At 44.5% G+C, this 10,000-nt stretch overlaps 1 protein-coding gene across 3 annotated transcripts in view; it reads right to left on the bottom strand.

Annotated features, from left to right (window-relative positions):
• The window catches only part of LOC127653913 (TOX high mobility group box family member 2-like), a 177,666-nt gene that overhangs the window by 16,648 nt on the left and 151,018 nt on the right, over window positions 1-10,000 (bottom strand). For all 3 annotated transcript variants that reach the window (XM_052140766.1, XM_052140767.1, XM_052140765.1), the window contains one exon: window positions 3,154-3,384. In XM_052140766.1, coding sequence (XP_051996726.1) covers window positions 3,154-3,384 — 231 coding nt within the window. The remainder of the gene's footprint in view (window positions 1-3,153; window positions 3,385-10,000) is intronic.

A 10,000-nucleotide genomic window follows, 5' to 3' on the forward strand; every position in this document is an offset into this window, starting at 1 on the left:
AGACTTAAATATTGATCACTTTCACTTCTGAAGACATGGATTTAACCACTGGAGACTTATGGGTTACTTTTATGCTGCGTTTATGTGCTTATTGGAGCTTGAATGTTTTGGTCACCATTCACTTGCATTGTATGGACCTACAGAGCTGAAATATTCTTTTAAAATCTTCATTTGTGTTCTGCAGATGAAAGAAAGTCACACACATCTGGGATGACATGAGAGTGAGTAAATGATGACAGAGTTTTCAATTTTGAGTGCACTGTCCCTTTAAACGAAACTCATGATTCCGTTCCGCTCTCTCCTGATTTGAGTCACGATTTCTCTAAATATGTTTCTTTGATCAAAAATATTTACAGTAAGCAGAATCGTATTATTCTACGAAAAAATACGCTATTTCTGAGAAACTATTTATTTACCAACAAACAACGGCTAGATGTTTTATGCATATATCAACGTCTTCCAGTGGACGATGGGTTAACATGCACAAACAATAACATTTCGGAGAGCAGATGTCCTTGAGGGGAATTGTAGGGTGTTGGGTGATGGCTAATCTCGTATTCTCAGCATGATCGAATCACCAGGCAACAGATATAAATAAAAAGAGGCCAGGAAATGAGGAATTCACATTCAAGGGTGACAGCGGCGAAATGAAGATTCATGGCGAGGAGAGCAGAGTGAAGGAGGCAAAAATTAACTGCAAATAAAAGGACACAGCAGCTCTCGGAGAGAAAAAGGGATGGAGAGAGAACGAGAGAAATATCAGTGGTGAAGGTTGAGCGCTCGGCACTCTGTCACTGAGGCAGGTGCCTCTTATTTGACATTCAAAAGCAGCTGTTTGTTGTAGACCACATTTAAAAAATACTGACACACACAAACAAACACACTAATTGTCATTTCCATTCATCCATCCATCTGTAAACGGTCCTGCTCAACCTGCTCTGAGCGGGATTCGACATCTCGAATCTCCAGCATGAGAGTCGGGCGTGCTAACGAGGAAGCCCACCCAAAGAGCCATCCATCCATCCATCCATCCTTCCATCTATCCATCCATCCATCCATCCATCATCCTTCCATCAATCCATCCATCCATCCATCAACCCACCCATCCATCCATCCATCATCCTTCCATCAACCCACCCATCCAACCACCCACTCATCCATCCATCATCCATCCATCCATCCACCCACCCACCCATCCATTCATCCACCCAACCAACCATCCATTCATCCACCCACCCACCCACCCATTCATCCACCCACCCAACCATCCATCATCCTTCCATCAACCCACCCATCCATCTATCCATCCATCCATCCATCCATCCATCAACCCACCCATCTAACCACCCACCCACCCATCCATTCATCCACCCACCCACCCAACCATCCATCATCCTTCCATCAACCCACCCATCCATCAATCTATCCATCCATCCATCAACCCACCCACCCATCCATCAACCCACCCATCCATCCATCCATCCATCATCCATCCATCCATCCATCCATCCATCCAACCAACCAACCAACCACCCATCCATCCATCCATCCAACCAACCACCCATCCATCCATCCATCCATCCATCCATCCACCCACCCACCCACCCAACCATCCATCATCATTCCATCAACCCACCCATCCATCCATCCATCAACCCACCCATCCATCCAACCAACCACCCATCCATCCATCCATCAACCCACCCATCCATCCACCCATCCATTCATCCAACCAACCAACCAACCAACCACCCATCCATCCATCCATCATCCATCCATCCATCCATCCAACCAACCACCCACCCATCCATCCATCCTTCCATCAACCCACCCATCCATCCATCCTTCCATCCAACCACCCACCCAACCATCCATCCCTGTGCTGGGCCACCTCCACCCCCCAATCCCCTCGCCTGTTGCAAGTCTTGTTCATGTTGTAGAGTGTACTGATTATGTGCTTATGTTGCTGAGGTGTTTTTTTTCCTGTTCCCACACTGTAATTTGGGATAAATTGGGCTGCCTTTTTTTTCTCTCCTCACCTCTCCTCATGTCATGCTGTATTTATTTCTAATTCCCTGTCTTCCTGTCCTGTCTACCCCCTTGTCATATGTATGTTTGTATGGACAGGTCGATGGCCAATTTCACTGGTTTACTATGTGACAATAAAGGACTACTAAAGGACTTCCATCAACCCACCCATCCATCTATCCATCCATCCATCCATCCATCCATCCATCAACCCACCCATCTAACCACCCACCCACCCATCCATTCATCCACCCACCCACCCAACCATCCATCCATCCATCCTTCCATCAACCCACCCATCCATCCATCCATCCATCCTTCCATCCATCCATCCTTCCATCCATCCATCCATCCATCAACCCACCCATCCATCCATCCAACCAGCCACCCACCCAACCATCCATCCATCCTTCCTTCCATCCACCCACCCAACCAGCCATCCATCCATCCTTCCATCAACACCCATCCATCCATCCATCCATCATCCATCCATCCATCCATCCATCCATCCATCCATCAACCCACCCAACCACCCACCCAACCATCCAACCAACCACCCAACCATCCATCCATCCACCTATCCATCCATCCATCCATCCATCCATCCACCCATCCATCCATCATCCATCCTTCCATCAACCCACCCATCCATCCATCCATCCACCCATCCACCCACCCAACCACCCACCCAACCATCCAACCAACCACCCATCCATCCATCAACCCACCCATCCATCCATCCATCCATCCATCCATCCATCCATCAAGCCATCCAACCAACCACCCAACCACCCAACCATCCATCCAACCACCCACCCATCCACCCATCCATCCATCTGTCCATTCATACATCTGTAAACGGTCCTGCTCAACCTGCTCTGAGGGGATTCAAACCAGCATCTCCGGCATGGGAGGCGGGCTCGCTAACGAGGAGGCTTAAGACTCTAGCGCCAGTCGCTGGTGTGCCTCTTGAGGCCAGTTTACACATCCAGCTACTTACCAGCTGACTACCATTACACATCCATCCATCCATCCATCCATATTGCAATAAAACACAACTGAGAACTCTAATAAGCCTCGTCAACTGTAAAAGTGCAACTTCTGAGCAATAAAATGTTTATTTACTTGTTTCTGTTCCTCCCCCAGACTGTCCCACATCGAAGCCACAATCTTTGAGACGTCTCCGAAGGTTGCGTTGGGGTTTTGGCCCTTGATAGCGGCTTGAGTGTCCCTGAAGAACAGTGCATACGCCGAGACGGGCTTCTGCGGCTCGTTCGGGTCCTTCTTCTTCTTCTTCTTCTGAGGTTTGGGTTTGGGCTTCATCATGTCGGAGGATGGCCGCTTCTCTCCTGTGATCTGAACAGGGAACAGAGAGAGAGAGTTGCTGTGAGGATGCGGTTTTGAACACAAACACTAAATGAGTGTTTTGTTTACATTCAGGTGAAATACTTTCATGTTTTTATAGTAGGCCACGAGTGTTTACATGTCATATAAGATGAGATACATACATATTTACACACAAAAAAATAAGGTGCGCATAATGCAGTGCTAACAAGAAACACACGAATAGCAAACTAGATGTTTAATTTTTTCTGAAGAACATGTGAGTGGCAGTTGCCTGATCCAAAGTTGCATTGGGCATTGCTATGTGGTTGCTGAGGTGTTCTGAGTGAAATGTATCACGTTGTTATGCAGTTGCTGGGGTGTTCTGATTGGCTATTATCATGTTGCTACATGGTTTTTAGGGTGTTGTAATTTGCCAGAGCATTGCTATGCAGTTGCAGGGTGGGTTCTGATTATCTTTAGTGCGTTGCTATGTGGTTGCTAGTGTGTTGTGATTGGTCATGCTGTTGCTATGCAGTTGCTGAGATGTTCTGATTGGCTTTTTGCATGTTTCTACATGGTTGCTAGGTTTTTGTGATTGGTCAGGGCATTGCTATATAGTTGCTGAGGTTTTCTGAATGGTATGTTGCTATGCAGTTGCTGGGGTGTTCTGATTATCTTTTAGCGTGTTGCTATGTGGTTGCTAGGGTGTTTTGATTATCTTTTAGAACGTTGCTATGGGGTTTCTAGGGTGTTGTGATTGGCCTGGGTGTTGCTATATGGTTGCTGAGGTTTTCTGTATGGCATTTAGTGTGTTGCTAGGCAGCTGATGGGGTGTTCTGATTGGCTATTAACATGTTGCTACGTGGTTTTTAGGGTGTTGTAATTTGCCAGGGCGTTGCTATGTGGTTGCTGAGTGGTTCTGAGTGGCATTTAGCACATTGCTATGCAGTTGGTAGGGTGTTCTGATTATCTTTAGTGTGTTGCTATGCAGTCGCTAGGGTGTTTTGATTTGCCAGGTCATTGCTATGCAGTTGCATGGGTGTTCTGAATGGCATTTAGTGTGTTGTTATTTAGTGGGATGTTCTGATTATTTTGTAGCTATGTGGTTGCTAGGGTGTTGTGATTGGTCACGGCGTTGCTATGCAGTTGCTGAGGTGTTCTGATTGGCCTTTTGCATGTTGCTATGTGGTTGCTAGGGTGTTGTAATTGGCCAGGGCATTGCTATGTAGTTGCTGAGGTGTTCTGAGTGGCATTTTCCACATTGCAATGCTGTTGCTGGGGTGTTCTGATTATCATTTAATGCGTTGCTATGCAGTCGCTAGGGTGTTTTGTTTGGCCAGGGTGTTGCTATGTGATTGCAGAGGTTTTCAGAGTGGCATTTATAATGTTGCTATGCAGTTGCTAGAGTGTTCTGATTGGAATTTAGCACATTGCTATGTGGTTTCTAGGGTGATATGATTGGCCAGGGCGAGTGCACATGATTTCATGTCTGTTGCACAAATGGTGCAGGATGAGTTACATGCCTGAGTTACAAGTTTAATATTTGGTGGTAGAGGTTTGTTCAAATATCTACCCCTAAATATAAGCAAGTAATAGTGATACCTGCTATAGCAACCACCCACAGCACCCGAGCAACCCCCTAGTAACTCCCTAGCAACCACTCGCGACACCCTATTACCATGGCGGTGAGTTTTGCACTTATCTAGCTGATTTCTAAGAGTTCTTCAAATGCATCTATACCCGACGCTTGCATCTCCCAACATGCTCTTCATGTTTGGCTACGCAGATGCAAGTTGTCTTTTACTGCAAACATCATGAAATAAAAATGGGATGCCGTGAATTCCAGAATGCTTTCAATCAAGCGATGGCTGCGTAATGTGCTGTGACAGTTCACTGACTCTCTTTCTCTATGAGAGCGCTCTCAAACATTGCAGCTCAAATTGATTTCTTAATGCAGAGTCGAGCAAACCATGTTAATATCCCATTTAAATCAGTGCTGCATCATCTCCTGTCTGCTGCACGCTAATATTTGTTTCTTCATCTAAAACGCTGCGTATTTAAAATAAAAAAACATTTGCATTATTCAGATGAGTGGAAATGAGGATAGAAAGGATGTTAAAAAAAGGGCGGCACAATACGTCATTGTATTTAACAGGACCGAAAATGTAAAAGAGGTTTCTAGGGCAGAACTCGATGGTTAGATAACACCATTCTCACACATCAGCATTTGCAATGTTCCAAAAAAGAAGAACAAGGAAACTGATTTCAAGAGATGAAATGCTGCATTAAAACAGACTGCTGTATAATCCCCATATACATCTGCCTTTACATGCGATTACTCGCAACACAATATCAGTGTCATCACATAAACAGAGCGAAAATGTGTCAAGATACAGAGAATTATCAAAAATAAAAATTTGAGCCTTGTGTCCTTGTTCATGTGTGTTAGCTTTGATGCTATTTATATGCTAGTGTATATGCTAGTTGAAAAAAAATACACTTTTTGGTGATAGACACGTGTCTTTTTCTTCAGGACCAAACATATTGATGATATTTTGTTCAGTTAAATGCTCTCTAGAATGGCAATGTCCTTCCCGCTAAGCAACTAGCAACAGGCTAATGGTATTGTCAGGCTGTGACGTACGCCAAAGGCTATTGCCTATTTATTGGACCATGCCTTATATCCCGTCCCAACTTCAGTTTCAATAGGAAATGCACCAAAACAAGAAAGAAAGATGAAACGATTAGACAAACACATATTCAAAACGCACCTGCGGTTTCAGTGTGAATTGACTGATACTAATTATATTCGTATCTGATATGCTTGGTGCCTACATGGCTCTTGAAACGAAATATGCCATGAGATTTGTGCACCAAAATGCAGACGGGTGTGTGTGATTTTTGAGCATGCATGAAACAGCAGCTTTAAAGAGGAAATATGGTTGGAAATAGGATGTTGTCACAGTCAAAATTCGGAAAGAGGTCCATTTCTGCATCTATGACGGAACGCTTTTTCTTTTGATTTTTAAAGTGGTGAGCAAAATATTTCGAATTTTACATGCAGACCAGTTCGTTGCAGCACCCGTGCATGTAAAATTGCATTGAAATATGCCCAATTTAGGCCAGAAACAAACTCTACGTGAACACAAGCGTGCAGTTCTGGTAGTACCGTGGCAGTAACAAACCTCCGTACTCAAGAGGGGCATTAAAGTTTTCTTCAAATGTCTGAGTGAAAGAGTAACTGCACTGTAGCGCCCCTTGTGGCAACATTGAGAATACAACACGAAGATGCAATGCATTATAAACTGCATTAGGAATTTCAAGTTTCGGAACGCAACGATGCTTAAAATCGAGCTTGCATCTCTGGAAGCATTTGCGTGTATTTGTGTACACTATGTTTCAGGTCTAACACGGTAACATGAATGTGTTGCACGCCATTTTGTGTGCAATTATTAAGATGATTGTTGCATACATCTCTCAATTAAAATGTGGCTCTCGTATGTGTACGTATGCACTTGTGCACATGTGGGCATGTGTGTCTGTGAACAGCTGCATATTTCAAAACTAAAGAGTTTAAATTATAGTGCATACATGATGATGCTCTCGTAAAAACACTCACATGTGCATGCATGTTTACAGCGCATTCATTACGAACGCAACCCGGGTAAAAGATGCCTTGGAAACTAGCAACTAAATGCTGATTTATGAACATTAAATACATTTTATTCAATGTAAATAAACACATGCAATATGAAGATCCATCATAAAAATTGTAGTTCTTACATTTGGAAAACTATGAAAATCTACAGTAAATATAAACCATTTTAACATGTTTTTTGACACAAATTAAGACTTTCCTTCACACGTGGTGTCATTTCCATTCCATCACAACCATGAAATTCCCCTAGTAAAGTTTATATAAATGAAGTGTAATTTACTGAGAAATGTCAGTGAGAAACATGAAATACGTGTGAAGAAAATCAAGAAAAATCAAAGTAAATTTCACTTGCCATGTTGCATTTCCAATCAAGCTGTACTTTTGTCAAATTATGCAAAAAGTATAAACATAAATATGATTTATATGATAACACTTTAAAACGATGATGCATTTGTTAACAATGAACTATACTTTTACAGCACTTAATCTTGGTTCATTTAAATTTAATACATTTTATTAAAAGTTGCATATGTAAGAGTCCTGGAATCTCAGCGAGTACTGCCGCTGGATATCACCCCTGGAGTCACGAGTTTGAATTCAGGGCGTGCTGAGTGACTCCAGTCAGGTCTCCTAAGCAACCACATTGGCCCGGTTGCTAGGGCGGGTAGAGTCACATGGGGTAACCTCCTCGTGGTGGTGATTAGTGGTTCTCGCTCTCAATGGGGCGTGTGGCGAGTTGTGTGTGGATCGTGGAGAGTAGCATGAGCCTCCACATGCTGCAAGTCTCCAAAGCAACCAAATTGGCCCGGTTGCTAGGGAGGGTAGAGTCACATGGGGTAACCTCCTCGTGGTCATGATCAGTGGTTCTCGCTCTCAATGGGGCGTGTGGTGAGTTGTGTGTGGATCGTGGAGAGTAGCATGAGCCTCCACATGCAGCGAGTCTCCTGAGCAACCAAATTGGCCCGGTTGCTAGGGTGGGTAGAGTCACATGGGGTAACCTCCTCGTGGTGGTGATTAGTGGTTCTCTCAATGGGGCGTGTGGTTAGTTGTGTGTGGATCGTGGAGAGTAACATGAGCCTCCACATGCAGCGAGTCTCCTAAGCAACCAAATTGGCCCGGTTGCTAGGGTGGGTAGAGTCACATGGGGTAACCTCCTCGTGGTGGTGATTAGTGGTTCTCTCAATGGGGCGTGTGGTGAGTTGTGTGTGGATCATGGAGAGTAGCATGAGCCTCCACATGCTGCGAGTCTCCAAAGCAACCAAATTGGCCCGGTTGCTAGGGTGGGTAGAGTCACATGGGGTAACCTCCTCGTGGTGGTGATTAGTGGTTCTCTCAATGGGGCGTGTGGTGAGTTGTGTGTGGATCATAGAGAGTAGCATGAGCCTCCACATGCTGCGAGTCTCCAAAGCAACCAAAATGGCCCGGTTGCTAGGGAGGGTAGAGTCACATGGGGTAACCTCCTCGTGGTCATGATTAGTGGTTCTCGCTCTCAATGGGGCGTGTGGTGAATTGTGTGTGGATCGTGGAGAGTAGCATGAGCCTCCACATGCTGCGAGTCTCCTAAGCAACCAAATTGGCCCGGTTGCTAGGGAGGGTAGAGTCACATGGGGTAACCTCCTCGTGGTGGTGATTAGTGGTTCTCTCAATGGGGCTTGTGGTGAGTTGTGTGTGGATCGTGGAGAGTAACATGAGCCTCCACATGCAGCGAGTCTCCTGAGCAACCAAATTGGCCCGGTTGCTAGGGTGGGTAGAGTCACATGGGGTAACCTCCTCGTGGTGGTGATTAGTGGTTCTCTCAATGGGGCGTGTGGTGAGTTGTGTGTGGATCGTGGAGAGTAGCATGAGCCTCCACATGCTGCGAGTCTCCGCGGTGTCATGCACAACGAGTCACGTGATAAGATGCGCGGATTGACGGTCTCAGAAGCGGAGGCAACTGAGACTCGTCCTCCGCCACCCGGATTGAGGCGAGCAACGGCGCCACCACGAGGAACCAACTAAGTAGTAAGAATTGGCCGTTCCAATTTGGGAGAGTAAAAAGTCAATGCATTGTAAAATGTGATCGAAATCTCCAGTGATGCATGTACACATGCACTGTTGGACATTGTTAGAGACATATAAAATCAACTCTTGTGAGTGTGAAAAGTGTATTTTAAGAGTTTATATAAAAGCCCACAGGAACACAAGTTCCCATAGTTGAAAAACACCCTTATAAGTGTGTTTGTGTGCAAATAACATAACGTAGTGGCATGCAGACATCTAACTCAATGCTTCCAGCAAATGCAATATCAGTGAGAATGAAACTAATCGTCCTCGTTGTCCAGACTTCATTATTATTACACTCCACCGAGAACCGATATTACTGACTAACTTAACTACAATACTTATTTTGCCTGGCAACGGTACGGCGCTCTGAATCTACTTGGAGCAGGTATAATCGCACATGACTTTGTGCTTTATTAGGGTGGACTCTTCCATAAGCCCACAGTAGAACAATGTAATTTAAACATCATGTAAGTTAATTCAGTCTTTGTATTCTCCAATCCAATTAAGCATGCAGCGTTGCGATAATGAGGGATTCTGAGCTGCCCGCGCATTACATGCAACATTCAAATTAAATTTCAACTGACACTTCCAATAAAAAGAGAGGATGACAGACAAGCCGGAGTAATTGGTTTTCTGGGACAATGAAAATGAAACGAGGGGGGGGGAGTAATGTTTTTGCCAACAAACTACAGCGAACAAAAGCTGCAGAGATGTGTAAACACTATGAGACATCCTGAAAATCATATTGCGTGTAACTGAAGAGGACAAATCATTCCCAAAGCTCTTTTATGGCTTTTATGGTCTTAATAGTGCGCCACAAAGTCACTGATTATAACAATGGCGTTAAAACTTGGGCTTGGAGATTGTTAAGTGATGACATTTGTTTGAAATCCCTATTAAGCATATGAATAAGGACTAAGACTTTGCGTTCTGTTCAGCGTAACA

This window comes from Xyrauchen texanus, chromosome 13 (genome assembly GCF_025860055.1).
Source record: "Xyrauchen texanus isolate HMW12.3.18 chromosome 13, RBS_HiC_50CHRs, whole genome shotgun sequence".
In the NCBI taxonomy this organism is placed as follows: Eukaryota; Metazoa; Chordata; class Actinopteri; order Cypriniformes; family Catostomidae; genus Xyrauchen; species Xyrauchen texanus.